This window comes from Rhineura floridana, chromosome 1, assembly GCF_030035675.1.
Source record: "Rhineura floridana isolate rRhiFlo1 chromosome 1, rRhiFlo1.hap2, whole genome shotgun sequence".
Taxonomy (NCBI): Eukaryota; Metazoa; Chordata; class Lepidosauria; order Squamata; family Rhineuridae; genus Rhineura; species Rhineura floridana.
Window position 1 is genome coordinate 179,214,121 of NC_084480.1, and position 17,470 is coordinate 179,231,590.

Here is a 17,470-nt window from a genome sequence, read left to right on the forward strand (position 1 = left end):
TTTTACTCCCTACATTAGTGCAGTTAAAGGTAAGTGACATTAAAATACTTGCATAAAACAGGATATTTGTTGTGGGAAGCTTCACCCTTTGGAAGGCAAATATTTTTGTCATATATTTACCAGCATTTCCCATATTAAGGCTACAGTTCTGTAGACCCTTGCTTGGGAATAAGCTCAGTGAAATTAACGGGAATTACTTCTGATTAGACATGGATTGGACTGAGTTATAAATCTGTGGATGCCGTACGTGTATACCCACATGTCTTTTAAACACTCGTGTGTGGGTAAGAGCAAATACAGTTATATGCAACGTAGATTTTTTTTTTTGTAGGAAAAGAGACCAAGCAGCTAAGCTAAGAGCTATCTCAAGGGTTGGATTATAATTGAATTGTAATGAATTCAAATGTAAAATCTACAATTCTTATGAGTTTTGGTCTGACAGTTTTTTGTTTGCTGCAATGCAAAAGGGTCCCTGCAAAAGTGCTTGTATAACATACTGTATATTTCACTAACCTTTTTCTACAGCTATCCTTATAGATTCTTCAGCTATTAATATCATAGTACACTCATACTTTGGCTTTTAGCATTCCATTCTGAAGCATGTACCACTAGCCACACAGTGCTGTCTAATTTTAATTACAGAGTTTGCCTAACAGAAGATCAGAGTTTGTGTTACCAGTTTGACAGCATTATTGCAGAATCCTGCCAAGCACTGCTAAAGGGTATGGCTGAAAATAAATGCCAAATTTGTTCAAGTGCATTTTGACACAGCTTGAAGAATGCTCTCATAATTGCTTCTCAATAGTATTTTGAATAATGCTCATTGCATCTCTGTGATGCCTTCAGCTGTCATGTATTGGTACAATAACTAAAAAATTAACTTAACATGTGGGCTGCTTACAATAGCTGGGATGAAAGCTGACTTCTGTGGAGGATCGCTCAATGAAAATATGTGCAGTGATGTTGAAAAAGACAAACCCTACATAAAGGATTATTGGGGAAAAGCTTGAAGTGGGGCGCAGGTGAATGGTAGAGCACATGCTTTGAATGCAGAAGGTCCAAGGTTCCGTCACTGGTATGTTGAGGTAGAGCTGCAAATGTCCCCCGTCTGAAATACTAGAGCTGCTCCAGTCAGTCCTAGATCAGGGGGAGCCAACATGGTGCCCTCCCATCAGACCCAGCCACATTTGGCCCGGCGGCCAGAGGTTCCTCACCCGTTTTAAAGGGCCATTGCCCTGTTGGGTAACTGCTGGCTCTCATGGCATGGAGGTGGTGAGGGATGGTTGGGGGATGTCCTCTGAGCTGAAGGAGTCTGGTGACACCACATTGCCTGGTCTGGATGGTCCAGGGTCAGAGGGCAATGGCTACTCTACCTCCAAGTCTGCCATTAAAACTAGATGGTGGCTAACAGGTTGATGACCCTCATTTCTTTCTTTTCTTCATGAGCTTTTCCAGCAGAGGGGACAACATTTTTCCTGGTACAGCAAATCTTAGGTAGAGAATCAGGCTGACAAAGAATTTTGAAATGGTAAATAAATTTGCTCACCGCCATATTTTACAGGGTCTCTCTCTCAAGTGCGTAATTCACTTTTGTTTTTTACTACCACAAGATGCAGCAGTGACCACTAGTTTATTGGATTGTATTAAGTGGTGACCTTCTGCTGGCTGAAGGCACTTTGATCCAGCAGGAGCTTTAGCGGAACTGGGAAGGAGGAGATTTTTCTCCAGTTTTTCCTCATGACAGTCCCCATGTCTGCTCCAGAGGGACCCTTCAGAACAGCAGGGAGGATGAATGGACAAAACCCACCTTCTTCTCCCTTCTGACTAAAGCCTCCACTGGATCAATGAACCTTTCAACACGATGACAGACACCACTGGATACAACACAATGGCTTTAAACAGAGAATGAAAAGGTTAACTGACGTTATCTACGATTGGTAAATTAAATCTCCATATTCAGAGGGGATTCAAAGATACAGAGGAATAAAGAGGGAGTGGCCATAACCCTTGTGCACTGCTTGTGAATTTCCAGAGATGTTTGTCTAGCAGTAGTTGGAGCAATGACTGCATTTGATGTTGCAAGGCAGTTCTCACGTTCGTATTGAGTTTTCAAGTCAATCTCCAGCTCAAAACTCGGCTTGGTAAAGCTTTCCCTGAAGTATAACTTTCCCATTTTTATACATTCTGCTACCCAATGTTGTTGTTGTTATGTACCTTCAAGTTGATTACGACTTACGGCAACCTTATGACTCAGCAAGCATCTGTCATGAACTACTCTGTTCAGATCTTATAAGTTCAGGTCTGTAGCTACCTTTATGGAATCAATCCATCTCTTGTTTGACCTTCCTCTTTCTGTTCCCTTCTGTTTTTTCCAGCATTATTGTCTTTTCTAGTGAATCATGTCTTCTCATTATGTGTCCAAAGTATGACAACCTCAGTTTCATCATTTTAGCTTCTAGTGACAGTTCTGGTTTAATTTGTTCTAACACCAATTATTTGTCTTTTTCTCAGTCCATGGTATGTGCAAAGCTCTCCTCTAACATCACATTTCAAATGAGTTGATTTTTCTCTTATCTGCTTTCTTCACTGTCCAACTTTCACATCCATACATAGAGATCGGAAATACCATGTTCTGAATGATCCTGACTTTAGTGTTGAGTGCTACCCAATACCTTTTAGCTATTACTTAATGATAGATGGCTGGTGGTTTGATTACTGGTAGTATGTGATTGTACAGGAAACAATTGTTTTTGGAGGTTTTTTTTAGTGTTGCCACCACTCACCATATGCTCAGAGGCACATGTTACCCAGTTGTTCCAAGCTACACAGCAAGTGGATTGGACTGTGAAAGACCAACCCAAATTGTGTTTGCATTTTTACAAATTTGTAGGGCACTACAATATCTCAGAGAGGAGGTCAGGTCTCCTGCTCCCCTGGTGCATTCACTATAGCTGTCCAATTTCCCTGCTTGATAGAAAGAATTAAATTATATTCTAGGTTGCATTGTACCTTTTTAAAAAAACATGTTTGAATACATGGCATCAGACGTGAAGGCAAACAGATAACAATAGTAAAAAGGCAACTAAATGAAGTTATTAAAATTATGTAGTTAGTTTTCTGGCACTGTGTAATTAAACCACCTTTGGAAATACTATGTTTTGCCAATGTCTAATTACCAGAGCCATCTGCCTAAGGCACACTCTGCCATCTGTCTGGAATTTTGTTTCACTCTTTTCTGTTTGTTTTCTGTTTTTAGTTTATAAAAGTTGATATGCATTTCTGTTGATATGAATTATGTGCGAAGGTAGATGTTGTTGCTGTCTTTGTCTAGTGTGTGGCAGTATGAGTGTAACAGTACAGTACTCATCCACACACAAACTCCTTCTTTCTTCAAACCTGTTGTTGGCTTTGCCTATCTTATCTTTCCATACTTATTTGCTATTATATTCTTGCTTGTGGCTTTCGCTCCAAATCTACCACCTACAGCAGCCCAAAGGTCTCATGCTTGTTTAAATGATGCCACTCATTATTTTTGGCTCCCCCTAATGCCTAGAGAGAGCCAGTGTGGTATAGCGGTTAAGGTGTTGGACTACGACCTGGGAGACCAGGGTTCAAATCCCCACACAGCCATGAAGCTCACTGGGTGACCTTGGGCCAGTCACTGCCTCTCAGCTTCAGAGGAAGGCAATGGTAACCCCCCTCTGAATCCTGCTTATCATGAAAGCCCTATTCATAGGGTCGCCATAAGCTGGAATCAACTTGAAGGTAGTGCATTTCCATTTCAATGCCTAGAACTTCTTACCAGACTGACATTTACATGGTGCCACCTTTTCCTATTCATAACCTTCTTCAAAAGCCATCTTTTCTGTGAAGCCTTTGGCACAACTTCCTGATCTTCATCCCCAACCAAAATTAAGCCCTTACGTACATATAATTGCATTCATATTCTTCTGTTCATCCCATTGCCTTTGTTTTTCCTTCTTTTTCGTTTCTCCTCTGTCTAAATTGACATTGTTAGCTCCTTGGGGGCAGGAATGTATTTCTCTTTTCTTTATACCATTGTGTAAAATATCATTTTTGTACTATGAGTTGCATTCATCATAGTGCTATGTCTCTGGTCTCGTCAGCACAAGGATTTCTCTTTGTCCAATGGAACATTCTACCCTTCTCCTCCCCCTGCACACCCCCTAAATCTGTGCTGGTGTTTCCTCTAACCTTTCAGCGCAGATTTGGGGACAGTATGGGGTGTGTGCAGGGGAGGAGAGGGGAGAAAGTCCAGTTGCACGAATGCAATTATTTAGTTGAATACTGCCCTATATTAAGTAAGAGTATATACTAGGGCTGGTTCAGGCCTTAGGTTTCAGTTTTTGCTTCAGAATTTGGCATTTCAAGGCAATATAACTATTCACTGAAAGTGACAAGCTAAGCAGAAAAAAAGCCAATCTCTCTGATGCATTTCCAGCCCTAACCATGTGAAACAGTGAAGATCAGTACAGTGTAGAATTGTCAACTTTTCAACCAACTCCGGTATCTGTGTCTTTTAACAGTGCTTTGAGCTTTACCAATTAGCAGGTAACATTTTCACAGCATGGAGATTCATGTTATTACCTGCTAATTGCTGCAGTTCAAAGCAAAGTCAAAGACCATTTGAAGTCAGCAATCCTTAAGAGCCATCTCTGGGGTCTGGTTCACACATGCATGTATGCATTTTTCAGTTCTTGATTGCTTTTCAGACATTACATTAGGGCTTAAAGGAATGAGCATGAGGGGGAGGGAGGAAGAAGCATTGCAGTGACAGGCGTGTCTCCCAGTTTATGTATGTTCAGAGTGATGATAATTCTTTGCATATTTGCAGCTGTGGGTCAAAATAACGCTGCAACTTAGGAATAGTTTTGTTTAAAATTATTTTTAAATTTTGCTTTCATAATGCAATATAAATAATACAGTCACCATGATTAAGAAAACAAAATCACAGGAATTAAATAATTTATTCACTCTTATCGATCCTCCAGAGCAAGTATATATATATAAATTATTTCTCCACAATTATTAACTATTTTTTTTTATTCCAAAGATAGTTATAAACAAAAAAGGGAAATAATGAAAGGGATTAAAAAAAGAAAAAAGAAATAAAAGAGAAAAGAATGAAAAGAAAACCAAGAACAAGGCAAAGCAGGAGAGAACAAATGGATTATTAATCAGGTTGTGCATAGTATAAACACACAGCAGAATCATACTCTCTATCTTGTTTTTCCAATAATGAATAAAGAGCCTTCATGTCTGTATAAACAGGTCATTTTATTGTTTTTGCCTCTCTTATTCTTATAATATTAGTAGGTTTAACCATATAAACTGTATCCCAGACCCTTATAAGCCATTCTTCAAAGGAGGGCAGGTTGATCTTCCATTTATAGCTGATCAATAACCGGGCGACAATAAGCATGCCATTTCCCTATCTTCTGGTGGTATTACGTGTTTCACATATCCTAGAAGAACTATGAAGGGGTATATACGGCCCATTTATTATCAAAGTCCAAGAAGGGAATAGTTTTTAATGATCACACTTGAATATTTCTACTTATTTTAGGATGGAAAGAGACATTACAGGAACTGTGTGGCTGCCACCAAAAGCAGCCTCCACCCTGCAGTGTTTACCCCCTTCATTAATATCTAATGCTACAAAATGTGCAATATGTTATCACTACCTTGAGAGCTTCCTTGTCCTTCAGTTCTCTTAATTGGCTGCCACTTGTGCAGGTGGGCAGATTTGCAATAGGATGACACCAGATTGCACATTTTGTATTATATGTTAGCAGGGAAAAGAGGCCGTGGAGATACGGTGTTGTTAGTTTCTTTTTCTGTTACTTGGGAGTTCTCTCACAGCCTCACTCCTTTCTTGGCTTTATGTGTTTCCCCTCCTGTCTGATGTATCTGTCAAGTACTACACAGGCCGTTAATCTATACTGTTCCCATCTTTGAATCATATTGTATTCTGTATTTTAAAAAACCCTTTTGCCAAAGGGGCCTGAACTGGGTGATTGCAGCAAGCCCAAGATCTCATGCCCTGGACTCTCCTCCCTTTTATTTTTTCTAAACATTTCCCTTATAGGGCAGCTGCGCATACTGTGCAGTGTTGGTGAGTTTCCAGCAACCCACCATCTTAATTTCACAGAGACATCTATATGTAAAAATCAGCATGTGTAATTTTATGCAAATTTGTGCCACAGGCCTGTGTCCTCAGTCCTTTAAGAGCCAGCAATGCCCCTGCCTTTGGCTGTTTTGGAGAACAATTTTTAAAAGCAGGCATTGGCAACTTCATGCATCAAATTGCTTAATTTTTTCTGTTGACTTTTTACTTTTATTCCCAAGCCTGCTTCCAAAACTTCCTATTTGACTTTCTGATATAGGGAGACGTTCAATAAATTATCTCCTAGCATCAAAGGCTCCAGCCCTCTTCAACCCCCCTTTCCCTGACTCACTATGAAATATTTTCTGCTGTCCAAAGGAATTTCTTACAAAAGGATTGGAAAATCAGGAATGGCTCCTTCTGAAATGTGGAAGATATTGGGGCAATTTCTCCAACACATGGCAGCTTCATTTATAGTGCTTTAAATATAAGTCAGTGTGGGGAATATTGCTTGAAAGCAGAAAGTTTGAAAAGAAACTTAGGGGTAAGTGTATATTTGCTGTGTAGATCAAAGAGTCCAGGAAGCTAGAAATCGCAAAAGAGGTAGACTTCTCCATATAATCATTGTGGGTAGTGATACCAGGCTCCAAGAGTAATTTGGTGCTGGTGATCGGCTATTGTCCCCCTGATCAAAATGCTCATGGAGATCTCGAGATGAAGAATGAAATCGACGCAGCATCCAAAAGAGGAAATGCTGTAGTAATGGGGGAATTCAACTACTCAGATTGGCTACACATGTGTTCCAGTCACAACAAAGAGGCAACTTTTCTAGACACCCTAAATGTCTGTGTCATAGAACAGATGATAATGGAACGGACCACAGGGGTAATGACCCTAGACTTAAATCTTAAGTGGCTCCCAGGACCTGGTGCAAGATGTGAGTGTTGTTGAACTGACTGGGAGCCATGATCATATGCTATTAAATTAAACATACATGTAAATCGACAGTTGCGAAGAAAAAATCCAACATGATAACATTTGACTTCAAAAGAGGAAACTTTCCTAAAATGAGATCAATAAAAAGGAAGTTGAAAGGCAAACTCAAGAGCTCAAATCATTCTAAAATGCTTGGGAATTGTTTAAAAGCGCAGTATTAGTAGCTCAACTGGAGCATATACTGCAGATCAGGAAAGGTACAACCAGGGCCAAGAGGATGCTAATGTGGGTAACGAGCAGAGTCAAAGGTGCTATTAGTATCAAGAAGGTTTCCTTCAAAAAATGGAAGTCTTGTCTGAATGAGAACAAAAAGGAACACAAATGCAAAAGAAATGCAAGCAGACAATAAGGGATGCTAAAAAAGAATTTGAGGAGCACATTGCTAAAATCATGAAGACCAACAAAAATGCTTTAAATACATTAATAGCAGGAGACTGTCTAGAGAGGCAGTTGGACCCTTTGATGACAAGGGAGTTAAAGGTGTGCTAAAGCAGGATTAGGAGATTGCAGAGAAGCTGAATTAATTCTTTGCATCTATCTTCACAGCGGAAGATATAGAAAAGATCTCTGTGCCTGAACTAACTTTTCCAGGAAGTGTGTCTAAGGAATTGAGGCAGATAGTGATGAAGAGACATAAAGTTCTAGGCTTAATATACAAAATAAAAACTGACAAATCACTAGGTCCAGATGGCATCCACCCAAGAGTTCTCAAAGAACTCAAATGTGAAATTGCTGATCTCCTAAAAAAAATGTAACTTGTCCCTCAGATCTGCCTCCATACCTGAGGACTGGTAAGTAACACCAATCTTTAAAAAAGGATCCAGGAAATTATGGGCTGGTTTTCTGGGAAAACTGGTGGAAAATAGTGTTAGTAGAAAAAAAGTGGAAGGCATACAATGAAATGCAAAAAAAGGAGGGGTGTAAACCCAGAATGCCAAAGGAGGGAGTTTTCAAAATGTTTATTGTATATCTTCTATGAAGGAATGGCTTGTAGTATAAAATGCCCAACGCATATAGAGGTTTTAGCAACGATAATCCCCTGATGAAAGCCCCTGTTGGGCTGAAACGCGTTGGGCATTTTATACAACAAGCCATTTCTTCATAGAAGATATACAATAAACATTTTGAAAACTCCCTCCTTTGGCATTCTGGGTTTACACCCCTCCTTTTTTTGGAAAATAGTGTTAACAATAAAATACTCAAGCATATCGAAGAACTAGCTTTGCTAAAGCAGAACCAGTGTGGCTTCTGTAAGGGTAAGTTCTGTCTCACTAACCTATTAGAGTTCTTTATCAACAAACATTCAGATAGAGGTGACTAATTTGACATAGTGTACTTGGACTTTTAAAAAGGTTCCAACAGGGTACCTCACCAAAGACATCTCAGTAAACTTAGCAGTCATGGAATAAGAGGAGAGGTCCTCTTGTGGATCAGAAACTGGCTAGGAAACAGGAAGCAGAGAGTAGGAATAAATGGACAGTTCTCCCAGTGGAGGACTGTAGAAAGTGAAGTCCCCCAAGGATCGGTATTGGGACCTGTGCTTTTTAACTTGTTCATAAACGATCTAGAGTTATGGGTGAGCAGTGAAGTGACCAAGTTTGCTGATGATACTAAATTGTTCAGGGTAGTTAAAACAAAAAGGGATTGCAAAGAGCTCTAAAAGGACCTCTTGAAACTGAGTGAATGTGTGGTAAAATGGCAAATGCAACTCAGTGTAAACAAACGTAAAATGATGCATGTCTAGGGGAAATTTTTTTTCACATAAATGCTCATGGGTTGTGAACTGGTGGTGATTGACCAGGAACAAGACCTTGGGGTTGTTGTGGATAGCTCAATTAAGATGTATGCAGCAGCTGTGAAAAAGGCAAATTGAAATAATAAAATAAAAATAAATAAATAAGCTAGGGAACAACAGGAAAGGAATTGAAAATGAAACTGCTGATATCATAATGTCAGTGTGGTGTAGTGGTTAAGGTGTTGGACTACGACCTGGAAGACCAGGGTTCGAATCCCCACATAGCCATGAAGCTCACTGGGTGACCTTGGGCCAGTCACTGCCTCTTAGCCTCAGAGGAAGGCAATGGTAAACCACCTCTGAATCCTGCTTACCATGAAAACTCTATTCATAGGGTCGCCATAAGTCAGGATCGACTTGAAGGCATTTCCATTTTTCATAGTGCGACTGCATTTGGAATACTGTGTGCAATTCTGGTTGCCTCACTGGAAAAAAATATATAGTAGAGTTGAAAAAAGGTTCGGAAGAGGGCAACCAAAATGATCAAGGGGATGGAGCGACTCCCTTACGAGGAAAGGTTGCAGCATTTGGGGCTTTTTACTTTAGAGACAAGGCAAGTCAGAGTTGACAAGATAGAAGTGTATAAAATTATTCATGGCATGGAGAAAGTGTATACAGGAAAGTTTTTCTCCCTCTGTCATAATGCTAGAACTTGTGGACATGCAATGAAATGTTGGTAGATTCAGGACAAACAAAAGGAAGTACTTCACACAGTGTATAGCTAAACTATGGAATTTGTTCCCAAAGGAGGCAGGGGTCCATCAACTGGAATGGATTTAAAAGAATATTAGACACATTCAGGGAGGATAAGGCTATAAATGGCTCCTAGCCATGATGGCTCTGCTGTTCCTCCAAGGTTGGAAGCAGTATGCTTCTGAATACCAGTTGTTGGAAACCACAAGTTGATAGAGTGTTCCTGCACTCAGGTCCTGCTTGCAGGCATCTCGTTGGCCACTGTGAAAACAGGATGCTGGACTACATGGGCCACTGGCCTGATCCAGCAGGCTGTTCTTATGTTATTAATGTATACAGTAGGGCCTCACTCATACGGCGGGTTACGTTCCGGACCTCTGCTATAAAGTGAAAACCGCTGTAAAGCGGAACCCATTGAACAGAATGGCCTGCAATGCCTGAAAACCACCGTAAAAGTGGAACAAGCGCCGTATGAGTGGGGCTTTCATCTAATTGCGTCTAATTGAGACTGCTGTATTAGCTAAGTACTGTAAAGCGGGGACCCCTGTATCTTTGAGCTGTTATCCCCTTTATTTAAATCAGCCCCCAATCAATTATTTCACATCAACTAAGTACAGTTTCCAAGAAATGAAATGTACAAAAATTACCTGCATGAAGTTATTTGTCACGCTTCTGGGAAAAAAATATTAAAACAAGAATGAAGTTAAGCTATTAAGTAAGAAGTCACAGCTCTCGTTTCAGTGCCAACTGTCGGGTTGCTGATGTCATGTAAGGGCAACCACTTTATGCTCCTCTTGCACTCGTAGCCAGGTGAAAACTTGCAAAGATTCTACACATTACCAGAAAGCAAAAGCAAAGCGTGGGTCTGCCTCCTTCTTGCCACAGTCTGTCTTGGCTGACAGCAGGGATTGCTGACTGTGTCTCCATGGAAACTGGTCCTTCTGCAGACAAAGAATTGATTCCAGCTTAAACTCTCCATTTGTCAAGGGAAGAACTCTTTGAAGTAGAGTGGTGTGCTATTCCCACCTAGGGATACTGGACTCAAGTATAATTTGGAAAGTGTAATCGTATATAATGATATATCAATATATTATCGATAAAGAACAACATTATAATCACCACAATGTACTAAATTGATGTACTTTAATGTAAAACTTCACAGTGTAAGGATTTTTGGAGAAGGAAATCACCCCCCCATAAACAATTATTTATTTGTTATATTTGTATCCACAAGGCAGCACACATAGTCTTCTCCCCATGTTATCCTTGCAACAACCCTGTGGGGTCAGTTAGCCTGAGAGTTGCTGACTGGCTGAAGGTCACCAGTGAGCTTCATGGCTCAGCAGGGATTTGAATCCAATTCTCCTCGGTCCTCACTTGGGACTGTAGCCACTACACCTCATTGGCAAGACTCATACGGGCATTGACTCGGTTGCAAGAAACATAGGTGGATGTTCAAAGATTGCCAGTTGAGCAGGGAAGAAAATGGCTTATTCGATGTTTGCTTTTAACAGCAGCTCTGGAGAAAACAGTATTGCTCAGGGAAAGATACAAGGGTTTGCAGGCATCAGCTGATCGGAGATGCTGGCACATCTGCTTTTGCCAGGGAGCTGGGTCTTTACCTGCCTTACGCCTGATACCATATATGATGCCAGGTGTAGGATAGGTGAGCGTTGTTTGTAGAAAGTGACCTTGTGGACCAAATTAGGCCTGCAGGAGGGAGGTTTCCCACCACTGCCTTATGTAGCTTGGGACCCACATATCTAAAGGAACACCTACTCCCCCTATCAACTTGCCTGTACATTGAGATCATCTGTTGATGCTCTCCAGGTGCTGCTGTTTTTAATTCTCCTAGGTCTTTTAGACCATGTTTTTAAAGTACATTTTTATCCATGTGCATCCTGAATCCTGCTGTTTTGTTTTAATTCTTTTGGTGTTTATTTATTGTACTTTATGGTTTTAATGTGCTGTAAATTAATTGTCCTGAAATCATTTGATGAATGGCGGTATACAATTTTTTTAAATAACTAAATAACATTTTGGTTAGAATAAATATTAAGATCTGTGTTTATTTATTAATGTGCCTATCCTGTTCACATCTGAAATGGGAGTGGAGGTATAATTTTAACATCAAAAGTGGTACATGGGCCTTACCTCCCCATGTTCCTCTGCTGCAGGTACATGGGAGGGAAAAAGGAGATTGTGGGGAAGAATAATAGGTCACCTCACCTGTGTGACCTTTGTGATTTGAAAGAAGACCTAAAACCCCACACCTCATACATGAAAAGGGCAAACAGGTGAAGAACAAACATGGCTGCCCTTGGCCTTGAATCAATTCTGTATGGGTACATTGTGGTGTTTTGTCACCATGGCTGCATTCACACTTCACTGTAAGCCATAAACCATAGCTTACCATGCATGAGTGAACTGCATTTGCTTCACTCCTCACCACTTGTGTGCAGAAGAAGCAGATCACAATTGGCAAGCCAAAAGCAAATTTGCAGTTATCATCGTTTGGAGTGAAACAAACCATGGTCCCTGGTTCAGAAATAGCGTTAAGTGAGGGTGGTGGTTCGCTTCCTCCCAGTGCTAGAGGGATGAGTGAACTGGGCATGATTCACTTGTGCGTGGTGAGCCATGGTTTGTGACTTGTTGTGATGTCCAAATATGACCAATATATGATATCGCATAGAATTTGAAATCAGTGTTGCTGATTTAAGTGGAATTTCAAGATCTCTAAGATGCATTCTATGCATTATACTTGCTTTTGCCAAATATAATCTTTTTGTGTTTCTGCATGTTAGGGAGTAGAGTGGCGTTGTGAAGAAGCTACTAAAAAAGCTTGTTACAGTAAAGGCAAATCAAAGGTGAGTAGCTGCCCCTTGATCAGTTTCCTAGATCTGAATGAGAAAATGCAGCTGTCTGCTCTTTTACTTGGATGTAAGCTCCGCTGGGTTCAGTGGGACACAATCCAAATGTCAGTGTATTGAGGATTGCAGCTTGTCTTGTCTGTGGTTGTTGCACAATTACAAGCACACCAGCAGCCAAGGCACCCATGTGGGGAGCACTGGGGAGTGTGAGCCGGCCCTTACAAAGAGGCTATAATGGTTGGAGATGGCTTGAGCACTCAGATTCTTTTCCAAATTAAAGTCTGTGGAGTAACTCTTCTGTGAACGGAGTAGTATATTGCATGTGGTAGGGTGGAGCAAGAGCATTTCTTTCTCTATAGAAGTCCATATTTGTGTTAACTACAGTATGCACAGGCTGTTGCTATGTCCAAGTCGGCAGCTGCATCAGTACAAAGAGAAGGTGATGCAGCAGACCCTCTCAAAAGTATCGATGGATTTCTTGGGATAAGGAATTAATTGTAAATATAATCTGCTCATCCCACCAATTACAGGCAGGCATGATTTACCTATTTTTTTCATATATGGTTTTATACTGTAGAATACCACTGAAAAGTAAGTCAGGTGTTACCATACACTGATTATGAGACATTGATTATCCTGTTCTCTTTTTTTTATGTCAGGAAGAGTGCCAGAATTATATTCGTGTTCTTCTCATTGGTGGGGACAGGCTATTTGCTTGTGGAACTAATGCATTTACACCCATTTGCACTAATCGGACGGTAAGAATGTGAGCAAATCCACACTACAGAATTAAACAGGTTCAGAACTCAATCCTTCTTCCCAGAGAGCACTAGATACTTTGATTCTGTGGGGCAGAAACCTTATGCTAGGGCTCCATGAAAAAGGGTGCAATCACAAAAAAGGCCCTAACTATGGAACACGCTCCCCAAGGAGATCCACCTGATGTCTTTTCTTTATGTGCTCGGCAAAGGTCCTGCTGGGATCTCTAAGAGAATTTTCAGCACTTGTTCCAAACTGCAGTTCCCAGGATTATTATGGGGAGGGAGGGTGGCAATTAAATTAATGTAAAATATAATAGTGTAGGTAACCAGTTATGATGATTGTTACCAACAGGACTGGCGCCAAAGGGTGGCCAAGTCAGGCCCTGGCCAAGGGCCCATAGGGCCCCTCGTTAGGGTGGAAGAGTAGTGCTCCCCTGCTGTGATCAGGAACCTGCCATGGATCGCAGGAAGGAGCTTCCAAGCCGCCCGCCTGTTCGCTCACTCCACTTAACGCTCTCCTGTCTTCTGCTGCTGCACATGCTGTGTGTGCAGGGCTGCCATCAACAAAGATGGTGGCAGAGGCTTCTTTAAAGGACTGATGCCCCTACCACCATCTTGGTTGATGGCAGGCATGTGCATGCACGTAGCGTACAGGCAGGAGCAGTCTGCCTGGGTCAGGCTGGTGCCCAAGGCCCAGTCATGCTGGTGCCGGCCCTGGTTGCCAACTGGAGAAAAGATGCAGAGGTAACTGGAAATATCTGTAGATTGGTTACGTGATACCATTCATTCCAGTGTGTATGCTGAATCTTTCTAGATAAATAAATAAATAAATATTATTATTAATAATAATAGATAGTATCATAGCGAGAGTGTGCTTTACTAGGGCTAAATTGAAAACTATCCATGCAATTTTGTTTTCATTCTTTCACCCGCTCCCCTGGCCATCAGCCCCACCTCTGCCTTAACCACCCTCAGTCACATGGGCTGGGGGGATTGTTTGCATAAGGTACATAAAGGGAAGCTTGGTGAGCTTTTGTTTTGCTGGGATTGTGAGAAGTTTGGTCCTTGTGAGGATAGGTTAAGCCTATTGTTGATTTTGTTTAATGTAATTTAAGATGAGGCAGGGAACCACTGGTAGCAGCAAATATAATGTGAACTAAAAGAAAAATGGAAGAACCAACAAGCTCCAATGGAGAGGGAGTGGTTAATGAAATATCTGGAACAGGCAGAAATGGAGAAGCTGTTCAAAGGAGGGAAGGAAGATTGTAGAATGTGAATTTTGCTGAAATACGAAACTGCTTTGTTGAATATTGCAATGTAAGATATGGAACTGTAAGACTTAATAGAACTTTTGTTTTTGTAAACCATATTATTCTGATTAAAAAAACCCCTAAAGGATATCCAGAAAAAAAAGGCCAATTTAAAGTAATTTCTCCCATTTTAAAACCCGTATCTTTCCATAGCAATCATGAATACCTGTTGGTTGCTATCACATTTAAAACGTTTTAGCTTGCAACTAAATGCAGCCTTTATACAACCTAGGAGCATAATCTAAAACCTTTTTATCATGAAGTTCATATGTACTGCAGAATTATTAGAGACAAGGAATAGATTTCTGTTTGGTTCTCTCTGCATACATGCAAGGATATTAAGTAGGATCATTTAGCTGATCCAAGTAAAGACATATAGGATCATCTTGTAAATATCCAGAACTTTTTTATATGTAAGGTTAGTTGCCAAATTTGCCAACTGGGCAAAACAGAATGTGTTGGAAGGCAAATGCCCACTCCTTTTTGGTTGTTAGATTGATAAATACATAAATAGTCATGTTTTGAGAACTGAATATGTTGCAGAGGTCAAAGAATTAGTAGGCATAAAACAAGAGTAGATCACCCGTATGGGCTGTAAGGATGATCAAGTATAGTATCCCCTCCAATACCCAGCACCTGTGATGACTTGCTAGTCCCTGGATCCAGTAGGAAGCCCATATTAATAAATACAACATAAATATGTGACTTTTTGGAGCCTTTAAATAACACACATTCCTTTGGGAGTTTCCTCCACTGTTGTGTAGCTCTTGGTGAGCAATGTCTAGAATTTAAGAAGAAAAATAATAGAACAGTTTTGATTTTTGATGGCAAAGTCTCCTAAACCAAGAGACATATCATTTTTTCCCCTTTAGGATTTTATTTCCCTGAAGAAATTACTTATTTTTTATGCGTATGTATGTACAATATGTATATATGTATGTATTTATCTTGAAGGCTTGAGACTAGTAATGAAAGTAAAAGAAGACAATATCCTATCATGTTAAATAACCCCTGACCTCTGCTGAGTTAACCCTAAACCCTGAAAGCCAGCTGAAATAGGTTGGTCTCACAACGCTTTGGATAAGTACTCAGGATTTAAGTTTAGTGCGCTCCAATTACTGGGGCAGGTCTATTGTAGAACACCTCTGTATCCTTACTGTTTGAATTTGGTGCACAGATGGTATTGTTAAGAGGGAGAGCATGCTATGCAATTAGAGTTAATGCAAGTGATTGTCCATTAGATTTCTTTTATTGCAACGTGTGCAAGTGGGAATGCTCCCCCCCCCCCAATTTTCAGATACACACCACAGAGCTAGAAAGTGGTTGTTGCTCTATAGGAGAGGACTGGGAGATGCACATTCTGTTTTTGCACATAACTTTGTGAATTGATTTATGGTTTCATGTGATGTAATGTGGTTTTAATTCCCTCTGGTGCAGCTTAATAACCTGGAAGAGACACATGATCAGATCAGTGGCATGGCTCGCTGTCCGTACAGCCCCCAGCACAACTCCACAGCTCTCCTGGCAAGCACTGGCGAGTTATATGCAGCAACAGTCATGGACTTTCCAGGAAGGGATCCTGCAATTTATCGCAGCCTGGGGATGCTTCCTCCTCTCCGGACTGCACAGTACAACTCTAAATGGCTTAATGGTGAGTGCAGAGAAGACACATTGTTTACTTGAATAAATATTCTTCTGAAGGAGTATTTTTGCTTTCCTGTGAAGGAAACACCTGCATTCTAAATACTTGATATTTCAGAAAATGTTCCCAGTTTCTCTGTTGTAAAAATGGCTTTCTAGTCCTCAACGTTGATGGCTTGAAGTTGGTAGTTCAACATGACATTGAGTTGGGTGGAGAGAAAAAGGAGGAGGATGAGAAAGCTACAAAGAAAATGAGAGAGTGTAGGTGAAAGGGGCAGGGATAGGACCATAACTCAGTGGCAGAGTGCATGCTTTGTATGCAAAAGGTCCTGGGTTCAATCTCTGGAACCTTCAGCTGTACAAGTAAGTGCTGTCAAATTCACAAGTAGACTTCTGGTTTTTAAACAACAGTCCAGTTGTTCCTCTTTGTGAGGGAAAATTGGAAGTAAAATAAAAAGGGTTTTTTTTATTTCTCCCACTGATGTCTTGCAGAACCAAATTTTGTGTCTTCCTATGACATTGGAAACTTCATCTATTTCTTCTTCCGAGAGAATGCAGTGGAATATGACTGTGGGAAAATAGTCTTTTCACGGGCTGCCCGAGTTTGTAAAAATGACATTGGAGGCAGGTTCCTCCTAGAAGACACCTGGACCACCTTCATGAAAGCTCGCTTGAACTGCTCCCGCCCTGGAGAAATCCCTTTTTACTACAATGAATTACAGAGTACGTTCTTCCTGCCAGAACTGGACTTAATCTACGGGATCTTTACCACTAATGTGTATGTAGTTTATGCAGTATTTTTTTTCTAGAATATTCAGAATAAGATTGAGGAAGAGGTCTGCTGTCTACTACTCCTAGGAGATATGTGTATTGCAGAAGAGTGGACCATCTTGAAAACAGAATATATAATGAAAAATGTCTGAGATAGAGGCTTTAGGAAGTGTAGAAGGAAGTACATCCATTCATTACTTCTATAAATGTAACGAATGAAAAACCTGAAAGGACGTAAATGTCTCAAACTGGAAAGATTTCATTGGTGGTGTTTTTTATTAGGCAAGATGGCAATGACTAGCAAATAATGGGGCAGTTATTTATTAATTAAAATATTTGTATCCTGCACGTTGTGCTTCATCAAGGAGCCTTCAAGCAACTAACAACAACTCCATCAAAAACAATCGTAAGACACTTTAAAAAAATACAAAAAAATCAATATTTTGAAGTGAGGGAGTTGGTAACAGACAAAAAGTCCTGTGGAGCCATACATACTGTTCAATACA

At 40.5% G+C, this 17,470-nt stretch overlaps 1 protein-coding gene across 4 annotated transcripts in view; it reads left to right on the top strand.

Moving 5' to 3' along the window:
- The window catches only part of SEMA5A (semaphorin 5A), a 198,066-nt gene that overhangs the window by 115,271 nt on the left and 65,325 nt on the right, over window positions 1-17,470 (top strand). For all 4 annotated transcript variants that reach the window (XM_061588081.1, XM_061588090.1, XM_061588110.1 and 1 more), the window contains exons 5-8: window positions 12,416-12,478; window positions 13,141-13,239; window positions 15,990-16,203; window positions 16,686-16,971. In XM_061588081.1, coding sequence (XP_061444065.1) covers window positions 12,416-12,478; window positions 13,141-13,239; window positions 15,990-16,203; window positions 16,686-16,971 — 662 coding nt within the window. The remainder of the gene's footprint in view (window positions 1-12,415; window positions 12,479-13,140; window positions 13,240-15,989; window positions 16,204-16,685; window positions 16,972-17,470) is intronic.